At 44.0% G+C, this 24,284-nt stretch overlaps 1 protein-coding gene across 2 annotated transcripts in view; it reads left to right on the top strand.

Moving 5' to 3' along the window:
• LOC137436355 (NTPase KAP family P-loop domain-containing protein 1-like) overlaps positions 1-24,284 on the top strand; it is a 73,514-nt gene that overhangs the window by 29,887 nt on the left and 19,343 nt on the right. Inside the window, exons 2-4 of one of the 2 annotated variants that reach the window (XM_068130061.2) lie at positions 11,508-11,954; positions 17,232-17,285; positions 23,024-23,152. In XM_068130061.2, the coding sequence (XP_067986162.1) occupies positions 11,849-11,954; positions 17,232-17,285; positions 23,024-23,152 (289 nt within the window). In that variant the 5' untranslated portion in view covers positions 11,508-11,848. Of the gene's footprint in view, positions 1-11,507; positions 11,955-16,740; positions 17,089-17,231; positions 17,286-23,023; positions 23,153-24,284 lie in introns of those variants that run through there. The other variant, XM_068130070.2, reaches the window with a different exon arrangement.

Raw genomic sequence — 24,284 nt, 5'->3', positions numbered from 1 at the left:
TTCCCCCATCCCTCCCTTTTCCCCCTCCCCCTCCCTTTTCCCCCTCCCCCTCCCTTTTCCCCCTCCCCCTCCCTTTTCCCCCTCCCCCTCCCTTTTCCCCCTCCCCCTCCCTTTTCCCCCATCCCTCCTCTTCTCCCCTCTCCTCCTCTTCTCCCCTCTCCTCCTCTGCTCCACCTCACCCCCTCCCCCTCCCCCTTCCCCCCTCCCCCTTCCCCCTCCCCCTCCCCCCCTCCCCCTTCCCCCTCCCCCTCCCCCTTCCCCCTTCCCCCTCCCCCTTCCCCTTCCCCTCCCCCTCCCCCCTCCCCCTTCCCCCTCCCCCCTCCCCCCTCCCCCTTCCCCCTCCCCCCTCCCCCCCTCCCCCTTCCCCCTCCCCCCCTCCCCCCTCCCCCTTCCCCCTCCCCCTCCCCCCCTCCCCCTTCCCCCTCCCCCCCTCCCCCTTCCCCTCCCCCTTCCCCCTCCCCCCCTCCCCCTTCCCCCTCCCCCCTCCCCCTTCCCCCTCCCCCCCTCCCCCTTCCCCTTCCCCCTCCCCCCCTCCCCCTTCCCCCTCCCCCCCTCCCCCTTCCCCTTCCCCCCCTGCCCCTTCCCCTTCCCCCCTGCCCCTTCCCCCTCCCCCCTCACTTTACCGTCGTGTAGGGGGAAATTTATATGTGAGACGAGTTTCAAATTGCCGCCATTACGCATGGTGGCAGAAGCAATGTTTTGCCACCCAAGCGGTCACGTGACTAAGACGATAACGTCACATGCAACTTCCCTTTTGGATTCATGACGTCACGGCACACAAAACTACTCATAACTTTGGAACGGCTGGTTGGATTTGGACAAACTAAACGCAGTTTTGTAGGGGAGAACCGTGCGCGAACGTCGATACCAAATTCGAAAAAAAAACATTGTTGACGCGCAGGGTCAAAATCGATGCGCGCGCTGACCAGAACCCGGAAATATATTTTTCTCGGCCTTATCTTCATAATTTGGGTTTTAGAAGGTGAAACGGAGTGCTCCCAGGACTCGAAGTCCCAGGATCCCGCTTCGGTGAAGGATTGTAATGCATGGAGTCATGAACCAAATTGTGTTGTTCAAAGTTTTGTTTCAAGGGCTCTTTTCAGGATATTCACTGGGCCCAGTACAGCCTCCAACTGCAGTTCGTTTGTGGTAATGTTCCCAGGGGTGGTTTTTAAGATCTCTGAGGTTCTTCTTCATCATTTTCGTTGCACCAATTCAATTCCTTCTTTGATCTTGATATTTGGTCATTTTCTTGACTCGTGGGCCAGTTGGTCCATTGGACCAAATATTAATTGGTCTTCACGGCCTGGTCGCACACCTACCTGCTGTACTGCTTCAGCATTTGTTTGTCTTTCACCAAACCCAGATATGCTTGGGTTAGGGTGGGGGAAGGGGAATTTATACGCTCATTATTATTATTCATGCCAAATAATACCAATATTATTATTGTTGTTAATATTATTAGTATTCTTGGGTAAAATGCCAGGGGCATAGAAAATTCCCATTATATAAGGGTTTTTTGGGGATATTTGGCAAATAAAATACATTTACTTCTTCATGCAGCGGTGTGAATAAAATTGGCGCCCTTTTATATCAACTTTTCTAGGGGCATTACTTGGTTCCTCCTAAGAACACAAGGGTAGTACAGCATGCACACGAGATTTTTTGAATGTCCCTTCTTTTCTATACTTTGCCACATAGCACATACCCTTATATAATGGGTATTTTCTATGCCCCTGGCATTTTACCCAAGAATGTATCTTCTTTTCTATAGTTTGCCACATGGCACGTACCATATAAAGGGGCTTTTTCTATGCCCCTGGCATTTTTTACAAGATACATTTTAAATACGAACAAAATGCATTTGTTCATCAGTCAAGACTTTATTCAAGATGATATAAAAGACTTGAAAAAGTAAGGGGAAAAAAATATTCAACCCAGACAGGATTTTAACCCACAATCCCTAGCTTGGGAGTGCTGATGCTTTCTCCTTTAGGCCATTGAGCCAGCACATTAGAATTGTTTTTAAATTATTTTAAAGGGGTATAAAGTGTTTATATATATATATATATATATATACACTAGCTTGGCTCGGCTCGGCGAGCGCATCGTTACTGAGAAACAGGCTTATTTTAGCTGAGAATAATGACTGTACCTAAGTTGCTGTGTTGTCACGTGAAAAAGTAAGTACACCCCATGTAAAGTTGACTTTTTCAACATATTTCTACATACAGCTATTTATCTTCATTTCAACAATATTGATAGATAAAGGTGATATAGTATAACAAATATCATGAAACATTTACATTTTGTAGTCCATTGTATAATTTAAATAAACATAAATGCAAATTTCGCATGTGGAAAAAGTAAGTACACCCCAACATTTATCACTACTTAAAATACCTAAAATTAGAATCAGGTGCACCAGCTCAGGTGCAAATGATTAGAACATCGTTAGAGAGGATCTTGGAGGAACCTGTCTTATTTAAACCTCAGACATTTCGTTTGGTTTGCTCTTTGTTGTTGAAGTGTGCGGCGTCACCATGCCTAGATCAAAAGAGCTCTCTGAGGCCTTCAGAAAGAAGGTTATAGATGCCTACGAGTCTGGGAAGGGACTTAAAAAGATCTCCAAACAATTTGAAATCAATCATTCGACTGTCTGGAAGATCATCTACAAGTGGAGAAGATTCCAAAGAACTGCCAACTTGTTCAGGCCAGGTCGCCCAGGAAGTTCAGCCGAGAGCAGACCGCAAGATGCTGAAGGAAGTCTCTAAGAACCCCAGAATGTCATCACGGGACCTACAGGTAGCTCTTGCCACTGTTGATGTCAAAGTGCACGTCTACCATTAGAAAGAGGCTGCACAAATTTGATCGACATGGGAGGTGCGCCAGGAGGAAACCTTTGCTGTCCAGAAAGAACATCAGGGCAAGAGTAAAGTTTGCCAATGAACACCTAGGCAAAGACCAGCACTTCTGGAACAATGTGCTCTGGACAGATGAGTCAAATGTAGAGCTATTTGGCCACAGTACCAGAAGACATGTTTGGCGAAAAGCTAAGACAGCATTTGACCACAAGAACCTGATACCAACTGTAAAGCATGGAGGTGGAAATATTATGGTTTGCGGCAGCTTTGGTGCATCAGGGCCTGGGCAGCTCACCATCATATAATCCACTATGAATTCTTCATTGTACCAGAGGGTGCTTGAGATAATGTGAGGCCATCTGTCGGAAAGTTGAAGCTCAACCGAAGGTGGACCTTTCAACATGACAATGACCTTAAACATACCAGTAAATCCACCAAGGAATGGCTGAAAAGAAAGAAATGGATGGTTCTGGAATGACTAAGTCAAAGCCAGGTTCTAAATCCCATCGAGATGTTGTGGGTGGATTTGAAACGAGCTGTGCATGCATGAAACCCCTCAAACATCGCACAGCAGAAAGAATTCTGCATCGAGGAGTGGACAAAAATTTCTCCCAGTCGATGTCAGAGACTGGTAGACAGTTATAAGAAACGCCTACTTGAGGTTGTTTCTGCCAAAGGGGGCAATACCACCTATTAGAGCCAAGGGTGTACTTACTTTTTCCACATGCGAAATTTGCATTTATGTTTATTTAAATTACTAGGGCATTGCCCGTACGTGGGTGCCCGTTCCGTGGCCAAAAAAAAAAAAAAACGCTACCCGTACGCTCTACCCCGCCCGTACGCCCGTAAACAAAAAAAGCAACGCTCTTCGCTTCCGCCCTTCGCTCTGACTGAATTGGGAGAAATAATGCGCATAAGAAATCGAATTACGTACCGTAATGGCGGTCAGCTCGTAACGCGCTCAGCTCCGCTCGTCTCACATCGGCCACGCCTACGCAACAGAGCGTTCTGTGATTGGCTGCCGGAAGATAAGTCGTCACTGTCCGGAAGTTCGCAAATCGCAGTTAGGATGAATCGTTTTAATTTAATCGCAGTTTGAATTCGTTTTAAAACATAGTTTAACGGCAACATAGTTTTCCAACGTGAAATAAATGAATACGCTGTCAAATGTGCCGTCCGAGGCAGAGTCTGATCGCCACGTTCGGCACACGTGATAGCTCGCTGCTCTCTGATTGGTTGAAGCGTTTTTTGGACATAGCTCGGTAAGTAATTGTCCGATTAATATGAAACCTTGAAAAGGCACATCCTCGGGTCCCCAGCAATATACCTGGCAAGTTTCAAGTATATCGGACCCGTGGTTGTCGAGAAACAGCGGTCACAGACACACAGACACACAGACACACAGACACACAGACACACAGACACACAGACACACAGACACACAGACACACAGAGATTGCTGGAATTATAGATAGATTTTAAATTATACAATGGACTACAAAATGTAAATGTTTCATGATATTTGTTATATTATATCACCTTTATCTATCAATATTGTTGAAACTAGGGCATGCCCGTACGATATATATATCTAAAATTATATCCCCCCCCCTATTTACATGAAATGGTTTGGTCCAAAGCGAACGGCTTGCGAGTGGTGACAATCCCCCCCCTCTATTTACATGCAATGGTTCGGTCCAAAGCGAACGGCTTCCGGAGTTTGGTAAAGAAATCGCCATCGCGTACACAAACGCGCAGGAAAGCGAATGAATCGCAAATTCGTTTTTATTAGTTGTAAAACATAATGCCCAATTATTCAATTATCGCCAACGTATTTTGGCTTTTTGCAATTTAATCGCAAGGAAAAGTAGAAAGAGAAGAGGGGAAAAAAGAAAAGCCTTGCCTTGCTGCAAACAGCTGCTGCAAACAACAACAACATGGAAGGCTGCACTGTCCGGAAGTTGGCATATCGCAGTTACGATTATTTTAGTGTTAATGGCCAATTATTCAATTAGCGCCAACGTATTTTGGCTGTTTGCAATTTAATCGCAAGGAAAAGTAGAAAGAGAAGAGGGGAAAAAAGAAAAGCCTTGCATTAACGCATTAACGCTTGCATTGCATTAACGGTTCGGCACACGTGATAGCTCGCTGCTCTCTGATTGGTTGAAGCGTTTTTTGGACATAGCTCGGTAGGTACTTGTCCGATTAATTTCAAACCTTGAAAAGGCACATCCTCGGGTCCCCAGCAATATACCTGGCAAGTTTCAAGTATATCGGACCCGTGGTTGTCGAGAAACAGCGGTCACAGACAAACACACAGACAGACACACAGAGATTACTGGCATTATAGATAGATGAAGATCAAATAGCTGTATGTTGAAATATGCTGAAAAAGTCAAAACTTTACATGGGGTGTACTTACTTTTTCACGTGACTCTATATATACCAGTCGAAGCCGAGAAAGGAATTTTCAGTCCCCATGTTAAAGTTGCATGCAGAGAAACAATCCCTTATATAAAGGGAGGGGTGCTTTGTGCCTCCCTTTGATTAATTTATACTTGCAGAGTTACCCAGCGTTGCCTGGAAAATAAATAGTCAGTCACGTGTGTGTTGTGGGCATTTTATAGTCAGAGGAAGCCACGCCCCATGGGTACGCCCCTATTCTAAATCTGATGTGGCCATGTTTTTTGTGGTGAAAAGTTACCCCCCCATGGACCCCATATTCCCTCTCTAAGTCACTTTCTTTGGCTGTCCATGAGGCACAACCAAACAAACAGACGTTCACAAATAGGGTTATAGATAAGATATGCTTTGTTACAATGTTATTCTTTTTGTTTGTTACCCTCGCCTCAAGAGAGGGTATTGCATTTGAGTCCGTTTGTTTGTTTGTTTGTCTGTCTGTTTGTTTGTTTGTTTGTTTGTCCACACAGAATAAATATGATTTTCTCTGCAACTGTTGGTCTGATTGACAGGAAATTTTCACCATAGGCGCAACTCCATCTGTATAATGGTTTTATTGATAACTATGATGTCATAGGTCATGTGTTATGGCCGCCATCTTGGAAAAACCGAAAAACTTTGCACCTCTATATCCGAATGTACTGCACAGAAAAAATTGAGGCATGGCTCATTGTGAAGAACTCTCCATGTGGAATAGAATATGTTAATGATGATGTCATAGGTGCCTCCATTATGACGTCATAATTCGACAAGTACAAAACTTCATCCGATCAAGATGAAATTTGTTGAGCATCATCAAGGGATAAATTGGTGGAGAAAAATATATAATGATGACGTCATCTGTCACGTGGTTTGGCCACCATATTTGTTTTAACACAAAAGCCTTAAAAACCACTGAAAACACGTCCTGGCAAGGGTCTGCAATCTCTGATTGCTCTTTCTTGTTTATTTTGTAATTAGAATGCCATGCCATGGAAGGACCTGTTACACTGCTCTATACAACTCTATATATATGTTGGAACGCATCTGTGGATCGGTCCCATCGGCCGATGGGTCTGACCCATTTGGCGACCCATCTGTGGATGCACGAGAAATGACAATGCAGACCCATCGGCCGATGGGTCTGCGCCATCTGCGGATGTGTTGTTCACCTTGAAGGAATGTGTTGACAGAATGGTGCTCTTCAATCATTATTATTCAATCTTTTTTTATTCAATCTTCAATTATGGTTAGGGTTAGGGTTAGGGTTAGGGTTAGGGTTAGTTGTTAGGGTTAGGGTTGTTAGGGTTGTTAGGGTTAGGTTAGGGTTAGGGTTAGGGTTAGTTGTTAGGGTTAGTTGTTAGGGTTAGGGTTGTTAGGGTTAGGGTTAGGTTAACTCATCCACCATTGATGCATACACATTCCTTCAAGGTGAACAACACATCTGCAGATGGCGCAGACCCATCGGCCGATGGGTCTGCATTGTCATTTCTCGTGCATCCACAGATGGGTCGCCAAACGGGTCAGACCCATCGGCCGATGGGACCGATCCACAGATGGGTTCCAACATATACACCTTAACATGTGTTACGTGCTCCTCCCCAAACCCCGGTCACGGTGTACCTCCGAGCCCCGAGAGGAGTCACGGCAGAAAGATGTGTTATTATGTGTGTCAATGACCAATGGTGAAACCACACCAATTGTTACCAACCAACAAGTATTGTATTAAGATCACACAAGAATAACAGTACAACAACAATAGTAATCAATTGTACAACCAATATATATTTCCTATGATGGTACCATCAGGTTCGTACAATATAACTCACTGTGCTCCAAGTGAGCGAAAAGAAGAACATTCCCAATGTCTCTTTCCCGGCTTCAAGCCAAAGTTGATTCCGGCTTCAAGCCAAAGTCGATCCACTCCAGTGATCGTCCGTACAATGTCGTATCGAGACCAGAATCCCGTTGGGTTGACAGTCACAGTCACGCTGCCAAAGCTGCACAAAGGTGCCCTCCAGGCGACTGGGAAATCACTCCCTCATGTATGGACGTTCCACGGCTCCCAATCGGCAAACCGCAGATTTCCCACTCAAAAGCCACATTACACCCACACCCCAGGTTAATGTCTGAATGCGGTGAAAATGGTTGAAGCGAAGTGAAAAGCCTTGAGCGAAGCGCAAATCCTGCGCGAGGTAAAAATTGGCCGACGGCCCATTCTCGTGGCGTAACGGCACTCCGATGATTCTCGTCGGAATCAACCGCAAAACCTGTCACGCAGGTTTCTCTGTCACAGCGATAACAACTCTGTCGCTGGAATCCCTTTCCTGGGAAACCCAAAGTTCACTCGTGACTCTCATTCGCCAACGTTCGCTCCAGACCTCGAAGCAGCTAGGCTTCTTGTCCGACTCACTCGCTCCGCCTTCTCTTCCTCCTCTTCCTCTTCGTCGTCGTCCGGTTCCGGTTTCAATTAAAACATTAACTTTTTTACCTTTTGAAAATAGTAATCTCTATTTCCCTTAAACGACAACAATAATAGTACATGGAATAAAAAATGTTTACAGTGGATGAAAACCACAACAACGGAAGTGACGAATCCGTAAAGCATGTGTTTGAAACATGGGAACTATTCCGGAATATTTGTCGATAATTATCCTCATCAACTGAGGAGATCATGACGATCATTTCGGTGTATCACACTCCACATCAGAAAGCTCCTGTGGAACACAAAAACATGACACAAACACACACACAATGGCATGCCACACACACCTGAATGACACACACACGCATGACATGACATGACAAAAAACATGACACACACCTCGTTCATTTATATTAGACTTCTGCTTCGTTTGGGCCAAAATCCTTGGATACTGACATCTCAATTAGCAAGGCTATCTTTTCTTTTTACCTGCAATGTATCAGCAGGTCTACAAGAGCTCCGCATAATCGTTGCTGTTGTTGTTGTGGTTCCTGTTGGGGATCGATTCTTGAAATGTGTACCCATTGATCGACAGCTGCCGGACTGCACCCACAATAGTTGCTTGACTCCACCCACAATAGTCGCTTGACTCCACCCACAATGGCACCCATCCAAAGAAATATGGCCGCTGTAATGTAACTCGACAGACAATGATCGATTGTCGTACACTTATTAACTCTCAGGATACAGGCCCGTTTCACGTCCACGCCATCTGCACTCTAACAAAACTCCTGGAAACGAAAAGAGACCCGTTTGAACACGGGGAATGTTGTACGTCCAAACATGACATCCTCCCCTTTAAGTCCAAAAATTACCAAGAACAACACACAATCTTGGTTTTCTGGTGGGCCAAAGACATCAGGCCTGTTTGTCTCGGGTACATGCTTGGGAGTCTTGATGGTAAGCGTTTCTTGGGGATCGCGAACATTTGCTTTCCAGTGTGCCCGGTTGTGTTTGTCTTGTGTGATTTTTCATTTCCCTGTCTTGTCTGCATGTTATTTTTCTTTCTTGTCCTTGTTAGTCTTGTGTTTCCATTCATCTCTCCTCTCCCTTCCTGCTTTTCCCCGGCCTTCCTCCTGTCTGGGGGCCACGGTCTCCAGGCAGGTGGGAGCCCCGGGCCTCCCTGCTACCACCTCCCTTCCTCCCTTTCCCCCCTCATTCCTAGTGTTGTTTCCCCACTCTCTTGGACCCACCACATAGGTGATAGAGAGGAAGGAGGAGGGGGAAGAGGAGACCGCAGTCCCCTCGCCCCCGGCAGCAAAGGATGTGGTTACGTCGAAATCCGGGCCGACTGAGGTGGGATGGGAGAACACTGTGGAAAGGGTGGTTGCTCCGGTGATGGGGTCACAGGGAACAACCTCTATTCAAAAGACCTTGCTGCCGAGGACTGGATGTGATGGCTCCTCCTCCGAGGCTGCAAGTATAGACACTGGCGAATGGACAATGAACAAGTGCCAGTGAAGGGGCTGGCAGTGTAAAAGACAGCCGTCCTTGGGCAAGGCCCCACAGGGAATTTATCATCATGGAACAATAGAGAAGAAACCTGTGGGGCATAGAGCCCTCCGGTCATTGGACGGCCAATCCAGGGCTGGGGTAATCACGGGAAGAGACAAGTCGGACTGTGGGGAGGGGGGATTCCCCTAGACATCGCCCTCTGTTCCTTCCCATTCTCACTTTCGCTCCCTTCAGAGAAGCTCCACACTCCTGACTTTTACTCCCTCCCCCCCCCCCCCCCCCTTACAGGGGCAGCGGAGGTCATGGCACACCTCTCAATAGAGGGTTGGCAAATGAAGGGTTTTGTTGTTTACTTGCTTTGTTATCTGGCTTTGATTCCTCCTTGATTTGTTTCTGATTCTCCTTTCTTGGTTTTTTGTTTCTGATTATTGGTTTGTTGATGTTTTGATTTGTTGTTATTGACATGGATTTGATTATGGCTTTGTTTTCCTGTTTTGATTTATTGTTATTTGACCTTTTGTTTTTGATTCGTTATTACTTGGCAAAAAAAAATTTGGGGACAAGTATATTGATCACTCCCATTTGTGTGTTTGTTTGTCCATTCACTTATACTTGCCCACAGGTCACAATTTTAAACTGATCTTCACGAAACTTCACCAAACGGTAGAGTTGGTGGTTTGACAGAATGCTATTTATTTTTGAGGTCAAAAGGTCAGCATAGGCCAAAGGTCAACCACTTTTTTTATAAATGTCTGAAATCCTCAATTTCCATCCGATTGACTTGAAATTTGAATAGGATATACATATCAGCTAACTAAATTCAGCCAGCCACTATTTTTGAGATGAGCATAGGCCAAAAGGTCAACATATAGGCCAAAAGGTCAACAACCGTTTCAGATTCCTAAAACCTCAATTTTCATGCAATTGACTTGAAATTTGAATAGCATTTTCAGATCGGCCAACTGAATTCAACCACCAACTATTTTTGAGGTCAACATAGGTCACAAGGTCCACAAAGGCAAAAGGTCAACCATAATTTTTCAATTTTCTAAAATCCACAATTTTCATCCAATTGACTTGAAAGTTTAATTGGATTTGCATATCAGCTAACTTAATTCAACCACCATCTATTTTGAGATCACATAGACTAAAAGGTCAACCAACATAGGCCAAATGTCAACAACCTTTTCAAATTTCAAAAATCCTCAATTTTCATCCAATTGACTTGAAATGTGAATAGGATTTACACATAAGCTAACTGAATTCAACCACCAACTATTTTTGAGATCAACATAGGCCAAAAGGTTAACAACCTTTTCAAATTTCTAAAATCCTCAATTTTCATCCGATTGATTTGAAATTTGAATAGTATTTTCATATCACCTAATTGAATTCCAGCACCAACTATTTTGAGGTCATTGAAGGTCAAAATATCAACATGGCCAAAGGTCAACAACCTTTTCAAATTCCTAAAACCCCCAATTTTCATCTGATTGACTTGAAATTTGAATAGGATTTTCATATCGGCTTACTAACGTCAACCACCAATTCTATTTGAGGTCAAAAGGATGCTCTCCTGAGTGACATTCTACTTTGTTCTCTTTTGCCAATTGTCGCTCTATGAGTCATTTTTCATTATTTTGTTTATTGTCGAGTTTTTTGCCCCCTTAAAAAAAAAAAAAAAAAAAGGTTACGACCATGAAGCAAGCTGATTACACACTGCCTGGGTTTGTTGCGTCAGATTTGCATTGGCTTTGTTTCGGTGGAGTGTTACTCGCGATGAGGGACCCCAAATATCTAATCATATGTCAAATAAAGATTATTAAGATTGAATTAAGCCCATCAGCACGCACGGTATTCACCTCCCTAAAAAAAGTGTTATGTAATTTTTGAATGGTCTCATATTGGGGTTAAACAATCTGTGACAGTGTGATGAATTGGCACATTCTGATATACCTCGTAACTGTGACGGAGACTGACATGGATGAGAAGTGTTGAATTAATATGTTAATAGCGCATTCATTGTGTTTACCATTCGGTCCGTAACCGGATTTTATCACAGGTTGTGACCACAGTTCTTCTTTGTATCTGAATACTATATCCGGTGGCAATGCTTTCTTAACCTCCGTGCACCACCACAGACAGAATTTATAGATCATCTTCCTCCCGCCATCCTCTTCCAACTTGTTGTAAACCTTCTCTTCCATATCATTCCTCACCTTATCCACAGCTCTCCTTGTTGTTTTTTACTTCTGCCCATACAGGTGCAGCAACCCTGCATCCAGTTGCCTCCATCTATCCTTGATCTTCTCTATCCTCTTCCAATCCTCATTTTCATCAACTGCCTTCGCAACTTCCTCTGCCCATCATACCTGGTTTCTATCCCTCGACGATGCACCCTTTCCTGATGTCCTTCCACACAACACTTCTGCAAATCCCCTAAATGCCTCTCCGTACTTCTTCCACTCCTTCTCCAAACCTTCCGCTTCTTCACTAACCTGCTCATAGCTGGCCATCACCCTCTTCTTGTACTGAACAGCAATGTTTACCCTACATTTCCCTATCTAATAATCTTCTGACCAGTAAAGACACTGGTGAATGGACAATGAACGATGAAACGGATGTAGGAAGAGGAGCAGGCACAAAAAAACAGAGGCAGGACAAGGAGCAGGCGAGTATGCACAACAAAATGGAGGCAGGACGAGGAGCAGGTGAGCAGGTATGATGAAACGAAATGGATGAATGCAATGTTTCATGTAAATTCGTTAATTTTTTTTTCTGTTTGTTTTGTTTCGTTTCGTATTGTTGAAGGCCTGGCATGACCTCTCCTCAGATAGAAAGTGTGAAAATGATTTGTCTCTTTACTTCTCCTTGCTTTGCTTCCTTCTTCCCGGGTATCTTGCTTAAACATACTCAACATTATCCTATTTCCTCTCCCCGCTTTGAAAAATCAAAACAAACAAACAGAAAACTAGAACGACACTCTTCGACGTCACGACGTTGACCGATATGCCTCCGCCCACATTATTACATCATTATAATACTTGAACCAAGTTTGATTTAAATCCATTCAGCTGTTCTCAAGTTATTGCATTTTTACCTGACATGATCTCTGATCTTTGACCTCTTGACCTTAAAACTTAATCAGTTCATGTTTACATCATTATACATACCTGTACCAAGTTTTAATTTAAATCCCTTCATCTGTTCCAAAACTATCACATTTTTACCTGACATTACCTCTGACCTTTGACCTCCTGACCCCAAAGTCTAATCAGTTAATCTTTACATCATTATACATATCTGTGCCAAGTTTGAATTAGATCACCAGCCGTTCTCAAGTTATAGACCTATTAGGACTTTGACATTTGACCTTTGAACTTTGCCCCCAAAATCTAAACAGTTAATCTTTACATCATTTTACACACCCGTACCAAATTTGAATTGGATCACTTCAGCCATTCTCAAGTTATAGACCTATTACAGACTTTCACCTTTGACCTCCTGACCCCAAAATCCAATCAGTTAATACTTACATCATTATACATATCTGTACCAAGTTTGAATTAGATCACTTCAGCTGTTCTCAAGTTATAGACCTATTACAGACTTTGACTTTGACCTCTTGACCCCAAAATCTAATCAGTTAATCTTTACATCATTTTACATACCCGTACCAAATTTGAATTGGATCACTTCAGCCATTCTCAAGTTATAGACCTATTACAGACTTTGATTTTGACCATTAACCCCAAAATCCAATCAGTTAATACTTACATCATTATACATACCTGTACCAAGTTTGAATTATATCACTTCAGCTGTTCTCAAGTTATAGACCTATTACAGACTTTGACTTTGACCTCTTGACCCCAAAATCTAATCAGTTAATCTTTACATCATTTTACATACCCGTACCAAATTTGAATTGGATCACTTCAGCCATTCTCAAGTTATAGACCTATTACAGACTTTGATTTTGACCATTAACCCCAAAATCCAATCAGTTAATACTTACATCATTATACATACCTGTACCAAGTTTGAATTATATCACTTCAGCTGTTCTCAAGAAAGTATGCTGAGTATCTTCAGCTGTAACGACTCCATCCACATCTTTCTCTCGGACAACATGGCCGAACATTCAACCACTCATCCCAACTCTCTCTTCCTCATATGTGGAAATTTCAATTATCACCTGGTAAATTGGCTGCGTGGTGGTTCCTCTTTCACCAACCGTTGCACTTCAGCAAAGGACTTAGGACATGGGCCTGACTCAATCTGTGAACTTTCCAACCCGGATTTCTCCAAATGGCAATCCTCCCTTCTGGACTTGTTGATGACTAACTTTCCTCCAAATGCAATCTTCTCTTCCTCTGCTCCAATTAGTTCATCTGATCATATGCTTAGGAAAGTCAACATTTCGTTGCCTATTCTCAGAGAACAGCAGAACAGCCTCAATGCCGTCGAGTCTGGCAGTTCATTCAGGCAGAAGGGCAGGGACTGCAATTAGCCATCTCTCTGCATGATTGGTCTCACGAATCATCCATGTGGCTGATGTTAACTCAGCCTGGGAATTCTTCCACAAAACCTTCTCTCTCTCTCTTTCTCTTTCTCTTTCGCTCTCATGTGCAGATTCATCCCTTCTCGTCTTCAATTACCCTACCATTCTTCCTGCCCACGGTACACTGAATCCTGTGGTGACACAGTTGCTCTGAAACAACTTGTCTTCTCTTCTTAAAAGGCTAATCTGACCGAAGGCAATGTGAGTGCATTCAAAATTCCTCAAAAAGTGTGTGTCCACTCCCAGAAGAGCCAGAAAACAACATTTGTCCAACCTCAAGAATGAACTTTCGAACTTATCTCCCTCCTACAACTTGGTGATGCCTTGTTAAGGCTGTCTCTGGTGTATGTTCCCCCTCCATCCCTTTCATCATTTCAAATGGCACCACAACCAACTCTGCTCTTGAGAAGGCCAATTGCCTTAATTCTGTGTTTGCTTTAAAAAATATTGTGTCTCCAACCCCTCACTCTCGGTACCCACCCTTCCCTGTCATACCCAACTGTTCCTGGGCAACGGTCATTTGAACCTGAGTAGGTGAAGGTTCTTTCAACTGTTGATGCTGACTCTGCAACTGGACCTCATTGCATCATCTCATGTCTCCTAAAACTTGCCTGACTGCTCTTTCACACCCTGATTCCCTTAAGGTGCAAAAAACTGATTCCCTTAAGTACAGACCTATCACCTTATTTCCAATCATCAGCAGGGTCATTTAATCTATCATTGACCTGGTGTTGACTTAGCGGTTAGGGTGCCGGCTTGGGATACCTAGCATCCTGGGTTCGAATCCCGGTCGATCGTTGAATTAACGCCAGGGGGGTTGACTCGGCCTGTCATCCTTCCGAGGTCGGCAAATTGAGTACCAGCTTGCTGGGATGAATGATCATGGTGTGTACCCCGATTTAGAATAGGTACACCTTATCCCTGCACGTCGTAAGAGGCGACCAAGGGTTGGCGTCAGGAAGGGCATCCGGCCATAAAAACATTGCCTCAAACAGGGAGCCATGATTGTCATGGGGCCCGCAAGGCTAACCCCCACTCTAGCGGGGAAAATGGCCTTAAAACGATCATTCATTCATTCATTCATTCATTGCAGTTGATATGAAATCCTTCCTTTTTTCCAACCACTTGATCTCAGATCACCAAATTGGTTTCAGACCAGTTCACTCCACCTTGGACATGATACTTCTACTCACCCAACAATGTATGGAGGCCCTCATTGTCAGACATGGGTAAAGGGACATCTTTCTGGACATATCTCGTGCTTTTGATACAATCTGGCATCCCACCTTACTCTCCAAACCTTCTCTCTATGGCATCCAAGGCCAACTCCACACATGGCTGACTGACTTCCTCTATTCTCGTAGCCAATGTGTGGCATTCAATGGAATCCTTTCATCTCTCCCTGTTAAGGCTGGAGCATCCCCAGGCAGTGTTCTGAACCCAGTCCTGTTCCTTATCTTCATCAATGATCTCTCTGACTCTCTGGGAAATCCTCTTTTTGCTGATCATCTATTTGCTGTAAAAGTTCATCTAAAAATCATCTATTTGTTAACAATTTCCACGGCGTCAAGCTGAGCAATGCTTGCTCAGTTTGACGCCATGGAAACCAAGACTTTAAAGATTATTGGATTCCTCCTCACTGAAGCTGGGTCCATGGGCCATCACTTCACCATTACAGACAGGTGGGTGATCTCTCTGTCTTCCACTGCCTCCTTTTTGACTTTAAACCGTCTGCTCTTTCCATGCTTTGTCCCTTTCTACCCCCATATATCTCCAGGTTTTTGCAGGGCACCCACGATCTACCAACAACCCCCTTCTGGTGAAACTACCTAAATCCAGGATAACTGCTCACCTCCACTCAGTGGCGTAGTTAGGGTTTGTGGCGCGTGGAGCCAAACAGTCAATATTAGCGCCCCACAGGCACTGGCAGAGCCAATAATAATTTTTGGGGGTGTGGGGGAGAGGGAGAACGTACAGTATGAAAGAGCTCCCCCAGCAGGCTCAGCAACAGAGCTAAGCTCCACTACTCTTTCCAAAGAACATCATGGGATCTTTGACGTCTGCCAACTAATGACGGCAAATGGAACACCCAGTTCAACGTCCATCCGATGGACGACACATATTGATGAATCACCCCGACTGTGAAACACCTGTAGACTTCTTGCGTGGGTATGCCAAGGAACGTTTTCCAAACCTCTGTTGCTGACACTGAAACACTTCATGCAAGGATAACCAGTTGCATCAGCAGTGTGACGTGGGATATGTTGACCAACGTGTGGATTGAAGTGGATTATTGCTTGAATGTGCTATGTGTCACTAAAGGTGCCCATGTTGAGGTGCACTGAAGTACACAATAAACGACATGAGTTACTTGATAAATGCAAACAACCGCATCATTGTATCTCTTTTGGTTTGGTTATCATACAATTTTAAAACTGGAACAAGACTTTCTGGACAGACTGTACTTCGTCCCTAAGCTTAAAAGTTTATCTTCATATAATCCATGGTAAGTTTACCGAAGCTAATATGGTTTGAATAAATCATAAGTTGTTGAACTCATTTTACTCTCTTCCTGTCTTTAAGCACCAGGTGCTTACAAAACCTCAAGACATTCCTTATTGAACGTCCAATTGTTTGAGCTCTTTCAACCAGCGCATGAATTTTTTTTTGTGAAAAAGCGCATGAATGAAAGGCTTCCCTTTTTTTATTCCGTGGTATTTTTTTTACCATAGGCTTCTACTCGTTAACATGAATACACCATTCAGCTATCTCGGCGCATTAGAAACAACTCACTTTCCTCTCCACATTTCTCTCTTTATTAACCCCTTGGTGACTTTCGTAACAATAAATTGTGGATGAATGCAAGAACCAAGTTTACATCAACTACCATTGGCTGAGTGTCAAGTACACTGAACTTTCCCTGTGGGGTAAACAGTCCTTTCTTATCAACAAGCACTGGATGTGTTGAGGGTGTGAATGGCCTGTTGGTTCACTGTACTCTTTTGTGGATGTACTGATTAAATAATTTGATTCACAAAATTATATGTATTACACACAAGTTTAACAGTGGATTCAAAACTTGTCAAAACAGAAAAAAGTGAACAAAAACAATAATCGAGCCGACGAGATCGAAAAATTTGCTAAGTTTTTTTTGAGCCTTACCTGGAATTTAACCTTTGGCAATTATTGAGCAAACAATGTTGCTCTGAGTTCAATAAACCGCAAGGGTGTGTAAGTGGAACTCACTTACAGCAAGGAGGGTGGATTGAGGTCTTTTAAAGGTAAATACCTGGTACATATCAATGTAATTGCACTGCTTTAACAATGTTTATATTTTTAAAATGTACGTTTGTATTATTAAATGTAAGCCTGTATATGTGTGGTTCTTTCTAATGTTCTAAGTTTCCCACAATTTTTTTTTCAGAAACCTCGATCAATCCCGACTCGTTTGGAACAATGGCGTCGTTAGAAACCTACGGTAAGATTTTGTTACTTTTTCATTCGAACGCATACTTCTTTTAATTGGTGTATAGTTTTTCGAACGCTAGTGGAGTTGTCCACTCCACTGAACACACATAGCAAAGTTTGAATTATGTGATTAAACAGCTGGGCTTTGGTAACACTGTACAGTGCAATAAGCCGTGGCTACCGGCTATCATTGTAAGTATAAGATTGAAAGTTGTTTTTGAAGCATTCTAAATCAGACAATACCGAGTTTTTGTTTTTATAACAGGACCATACATATTGCATTTGAAAAGTTGTGGGAAGGGGTGGTGTGTGGGGACAAAATGTGAAAAGTGAAACAAACAAAAAGGAAAAGAAAAGAGGAGATGATTGGAGAAAGTTTGGGTCAGGTGGTTGAGAAGGAGGTGTGAGAAATGACAAAGGTGAAAGGGAGGCTACAGTCGTGGCCAAAAATATTGACACACTTGCACTTTTTCAAATAACGCACAATTTTCTCTAAAAATAAATTGAAATTGACAAATGTATTTGGTCTCCACAATTCTTTATTTCACTGTTAATATTACAGAACCTTTGTTTTTGATTCAGAACTTAATATATCCTTTTAAATCAGAAAATAAAAAGAAATGACATTGACAAAATTATTGACACCCTAGACTTAATATTTGGTAGCACAGCCTTTGGAGAAAATAACTACGGTCAAGCTCTTCCTAGAGCCATGAATGAGCTTCCTACTCCTCTCTACTAGCACTTTGGCCCACTCTTCTTGTGCAAACTGCTCCAGTTCTCCCAGATTTGAAGGGTGCCTTCTCCCAACTGCTGTTTTCAGATCTCCCCACAGGTGTTCCATGGGATTTAGATCTGGACTCATTGCTCGCCACTTCAGAACAGTCCAGCGTTTTGTCTCAACCATTCCGCGGTGCTTTTTGAAGTGTTTGTCCTGCTGCAAGACCCATGACCTTCCATGGAGACCCAGCTTTCTGACACTGGGTTGAACATTGTGCTCTAAAATACCTTCGTAATCTCCTGATTTCAAGATGCCATCCACATATTCAAGGCACCCAGTGCCAGAGGCAGCAGATCAACCCCAAAACATCACCGAACCTCCTCCACGTTTGACTGTAGGGAAAGTGTTCTTTTCTCTGAAGGCTTCATTTTGTTTTCTGTAAACATAGAGATGAGTTGCTTTACCGAGAAGCTCTAATTTGGTCTCATCTGTCCACAGGACATTCTCCCAGAAGGATTTTGGCTTGTTCTGGTGTGTTTTGGCAAACTCCAGTCGGGCTTTCTTATATCTCTCTCAGCAGTGGGGTCCTCCATAGAACCCCCGTTCATTGAGTTGGCGACAGATGGTGCAGGTTGAAACTGTCGTACCTTGTGTCTGAAGGTCAGCCTGAATCTGTTTAGCAGTTGATCGAGGTGCTTTCTCCACCATTCGAACAATCCTTCGCTGCAATCTTCGATCAAGTTTTCTCTTGCGGCCATGTCCAGGGAGGTTGGCTACAGTGGCATGGGCCTTAAACTTCCTGATAATATTGTGTATGGTGGACACAGGAACATCAATGTCTCTAGAGATGGACTTGTAGCTTTGAGATTGTCCATGCTTGGCTACAATCTTGAGTCTGACCTCCTCAGACAATTCTCTGGTTTTCTTTCTTTTCTCCATGCTCATTGCAGTACACACAGTGACACAAAACAGCAGATTGACTCCTTTTCCCTATTCAAACTGATTGAATGAGTGATTTTTATATTGCAGGCACCTGCAACTCACCACAGGTGAGTTCAATTCCAACGTAAAGGAGAATCACCTGTTTGAAATCTAATTATTTCTAACAACTTCTAAGAGGTGCCAATAATATTGTTATGTTTGTGGGAGGTAGGCAATGGAATACCTTAGGCCAGATTGGATTGTATCGGAAATGTGCTCTGACTGTCATGAATAACAAGAAACCTGTACCTTAAGTCAGCTCCGTGTGTCCGGTAAGGTTGTATAATTGTCTCCATGGCGAGGGGTGGAGCTATGTTAATTAGGTAGGGTATAAGGGTAATTCCCTGACTGTAAATTGCCTCCGTGTTTTTTTCCCTTTGTTCCTTATGACACACACCACACCAGCCATGCACTCCACACATAAATTAATAGCACTAAATAAAGTAACCGGAACCAGGACATTCAAGTACCACTGATGCCACAGTCGAGTCATCGCAACCCCAATCAAGCAGGGCCGTGGGGCCCCGCCCCGAGAGGTGATGATTGGGCAAGGGTGATGTACTGCTTAGATGGACTCTTTGATTGGAGTGTGCGTGGACGTCATCATATGACGTTCGAGACCGGGGAACAAAAAGGCTGAGGACCGCCATTTCCCTCTCTTGGTCCCGACATCCATAGCGAACGGTTGCATTTTATTGTTACTCTCTTGCTTTTCGACATTCGTGGCAGGCGGACACAGCTCATGGACTTTGACGCTCTTGCTTTGTGGCTGGGACACTCTGGGTGGACGCATCCTTCTCCTGTCTCACCTCGTTGCTTTTATGAGCGAACGACGAGAAAGGAGCAAGGGCCTGATCGCTTCACATTCGGCGGCTCGGGTGAACGCAGCTGCGCGCCAAGGCCTGTTTTCCCACGCACGGACCAGGGACCCGTGCGGTAGCCGGCGGGGTTGGGGACCACATGGGGAGACCGCGGAGTGCAGGCAAACACACCACACACACCGTTTATTACTTTCATTTCTTTATCCCCTTGTGCTGTTTTATGAGTCTGTGGTGGGGCGCCCCAAATAGGAATTTTTGGTTGCAGTTCATTTCTTGTCCCTGGCATTTATTTTTGTTAAACCCTTTATTTGTTGCATTTTCATTCCGTGCCGGTCTAGTTTTATTACCTTGTGGTCTTCATTAATGATCTCTCCGACTCTCTGGAAAATCCACTCTATCTCTTTGCTGATGACTCCATACTCTGCCGCTCCATATCTCAACCCTCAGATCGGCAGGCAGCAGCCTCTTCACTCTCTGCAGACCTGGACAATAACACAAACTGGTCAATCAAGTGGAACATGTCTTTCAATCCTGACAAATCTCACACTCTTACTTTGTCTCTCCGAAAAGACCGTCTGGACAACCCTCCCGTCTACTTTCTTAACAATCTTCTTGAAGAAGTTCTGTCACTCAAGTTTTTGGGTTTTAATATTTGCCATGATCTTTCCTGGGAAACCACACTTCCAAGCTGGCCTCCAAAGCCAGTCACTGACTGGGCATCCTCCGTCATGCAAAGTCATTTCTGGGCACTTCTGAGCTCCTCACCACATACAAAGCTTTAATCCGCATCTCAATGGAATACTGCTCTCCCCTCTGGGCTGGTGCTCCTGCCTCACACCCAGCTCGGCCTCACGCAGTTGAAACCAAAGCATTCAGAATCATTGGAATCTCCCGCGATGAAGCTGATTCTAAGGGCCTTTCTCTCTCTCACTGCAGGCAGGTAGGTGTTCTTTCTGTCTTCCACCGACTCCTCTCCGGCCTTGCTCCCCCTGCTCTGTCTGTGCTCGGTCCCCCAAATATTCCTGCAGGACGCACAAGATCTGCCAGCAACCCTCTTCTGGTGAAACTGCCAAAATCAAGACTCTCTGCTCACCTTCACTCCTTCATTCCTCTTTTCTCCCACCTCTGGAACAAACTCCCACACTCTCTTCAATCCCTCTCCTCCCTCCAGGTCTTTAAAACAGCTGTTCACCACCGTCTCTTATCTTCACCCATCCAAAACCTTGATCTTTTCTTCCCCCGTTACAACACCCCAAATCCACCTCTTTAAATCCCCAACTTCTTTCCTGAAATTCCTCGAAGTGTTCATTTGCTTTATACCGTGTACTCCTCCCTCCTCCCCCCAGCCCTCCCCCTACCAGAGATCTACTGACGTCCCTGTTCTCTTCTGTTGTTGTGCTTGTGTACTTCCCTCCCTCCTACTCTTGTCTCCCACACCCTTCATTGTATGTCTTATGTGTCTGTGCATCTTTTCATGTTCAATGTGTTCGCTCTTACATGAGCCTCGATTCTGTATTTAAAAAAAAAAATCGTGGTTCTAGGATGCTCCAGTGTATAGGTTCTCAAAGTGGTCCCTACCGCCCCCCAGTGGGTGCTGGGAACTTTCAGGGGGGCGCTCCAGAGTCCACGGGCGTTACGGGGGCGCTGGCAATGATTTGGGGGGCACTGGCGATTTAGAGAAGCAGCGGCGATTTGGAGCGCTCATTGGGCTTCCTGCAGTCTGAACAGGTTACCCGGCGCCATTCGGCAAATTGGCCATCCAATCAACGACCACATTCTTTCCCCCTCCGCATGGTTTTTATGATCACATATTCGCTGATGTCGTGTAGGTATTTTCTTGTCCATACATGCTCACGCAACAAACATGATAGTGTATGACACCAGCGAAATACTATTGGCCGCCAATGCAGCCAATAGTACAATACTAATTTTGGTCACGTAGTGCCATTTCAACCAATCGGCTTGCAAGAATCTTTTTATGCGGGATATAATACACTCTATTCGTGCTGGACTATTCAACGTGCCTGGTTCAACTTTACAGCCTGGCCTGGCCAGCACAGACATTGGGCAAGGTATGAACAGTCAGTGTTAGCGCTGGTGTTAGTCTTTCGACATTTTGGCGTGTTGATTTCGTTATTCAAAAAAGCTTCACGTCCGGTCGGCTTCAAGATGTCGGCCTCAAAGAAAAAGTGTCGTCAGTATTCCATTGAATACATCAAGTATGGATTCATTCCATCTCCGACGAACAAACAGTTACCGATGTGTTTGTTGTGTGGTATCACGCTGCCCAATGAAGCAATGAAACCATCTCGACTGAGCATGTACCACTTTCCCCGGTTGGCAAAGGAAACTGCTGTTTCTGATGAAGAGCTGCTCATTTATTGCAATCACCTTGAGAAGATTCGTGGAGATATGGGCCCACCCTTCACACTAACGGTATTTGGGCCTGTGATAACAGATTCCCAGTTTGCCTCACCTGGACCTGTTCTGCTGAAACATTGTAGGTCGTGCAAAATAAAATAAAAAGTAAAGTAAAATAAAGTAAAATATTATTCAGAAAATATTTGGCTTCTTTTATTTTTGCTTCCTATCTACATAAATTCTGGGTGTCCGACCACGAACGATAGGACAAGGGGGGCATTGGGCCGGTCCAAGAGGGCAGAAGGGGGCGGTAGTCCAAGAAAGTTTGAGAACCACTGTCCAGTGGAATCCATGCAAATAAGAGCCTTGCTGCCCTCCACCCTCGCGCATATAAAACAGCACCGCCATAGTTGGACTGAACGCCTCGGAGTGTAAAGCTCGGTCGGCCATTCGTCACCAGGGGTGTTAATCCCGGTGAACAGGACAATATTGTCCGGGCCATTTTAGGATTTCTCTGTGGAATAAGCAAAAATTTCGTAATTTTGTCTGATTTTTTTTTTTGTTCCACTGCAAACCAAAGAAATACATATGTGGATACTAAAATATTTTTTAATTTCAACAATTTTCTGGAATAAATGGTGCATTATTTGAAAATGGTGCAAGGGTGCCAATATTTTTAGCCACGACTGTATAAGATGAAAAGGAAGAATGTGTGAGACCGATAAGGAAAGGGTCAAAAGCTCTCCCGTTTTCATGCGCATTATGCATGTTTAGTGAAAAATATGTTTAAGATGTTTGATGGAAATCAGTAAAGAGCAGCAAAGACATGTTCCATCAGGCTAATGAAAGTGCAATGCCTTGCAGATGTTCAGGATTATGAGATATATTCTCTATGTCTGGCAAAAACTCTGAAACGTGTGATCACACCTGTCACGGTGGGATTGTATGCACCGTGGGGCAGTGGCGTGGAGTTGTTGTTGGAGAAAATCAAAAGTGAGTTATCTTTATGCAAGCTCATTTATCTACAGTGCCTTCAGAAAGTATCACACCCTTTGACTTTTTCACATTTTGTTGTGTTACAGCCTGAATTTAAAATGGATTCAATTGAGATTTCATTGTCAGTGATCTGTCCTGTAATAAGTGGAATTTTTTTTTAGCAATTCTTACAAAATAATTTATAAAGAAATACAGGAATACCTAATTCACATCAGTATTCGACCTCCTCAGTCAATACTTAGTAGAAGTACCTTTGGCTGCGTTTACAGCTTGAGTCTTCTTGGGTATGTCTATATCAGCTTTGCATATTTGGATTTGGGGAGTTTCTCCCATTCTTCCTTGCAGATTTGCTGAAGCTCTGTCAAGTTGGATGAGGAGCGTTGGTGAACAGCAATCTTCAAGTCTTTCCACAGATTCTCTATGGGATTCAAGTCTGGGCTTTGGTTGAACCAATCAAGGACTTTTACGTTCTTTTTCTGAAGCCATTCCAGTGTTGCTTTGGCTGTATGCTTGTGGTCATTGTCCTTTTGGAATGAAAATCTGCGCCACAGTCTAAGGTATTTTGCACTCTGAAGCAGGTTCTCCTCAAACATTTGCCTGTGTTTGGCCTCCATTTATTGGTCCCTCTATCCTTACAAGTCTCCAGTCCATGCCGCTGAAAAGCATCCCCATAGCATTATGCTGCCACCATCATGCTTCACAGTAGGTATGGTGTTACATTGGTGATGAGCTGTGCTCGGTATAAACCAGACGTAGTGCTTTGCATTTAGGCCAAAATTCAAATTTTCGTCTCATCACACAACAGAATATTTTGCCTCATGCTCTCAGTCTTTCCAGCAGCGTTTTACAAACTTCAGGTATGCTGTCATGTGCCTTTTTCTCAGGAGTGGCTTCCATCTGGCTACTCTCCCATAAAGCCTCGACTTGTGAAGTGCTGCAGAGACTGTTGTTCTTCCAGCAGGTTCTCCCATATCAGCCAATTAACTATGTTGTTCTGTCAGAGTGGTCATTGTGTTCATTCACCAGAGTGATTCATTCACCTCATTCATTCACCAGACAGGTCATTGTTCAGAGTGGTCAGGTCACCGACCTGACCCAGGTCCTTTTTGCCGGGTTGCTCAGTTTGGTC

The sequence above is a fragment of the Myxine glutinosa genome, chromosome 1 (genome assembly GCF_964187855.1).
Source record: "Myxine glutinosa chromosome 1, kmMyxGlut1.1, whole genome shotgun sequence".
NCBI classification, from domain to species: domain Eukaryota; kingdom Metazoa; phylum Chordata; class Myxini; order Myxiniformes; family Myxinidae; genus Myxine; species Myxine glutinosa.
The sequence above is the reverse complement of the archived record's forward strand: the minus strand, read 5'-3'. Positions and strand labels throughout refer to the sequence as shown.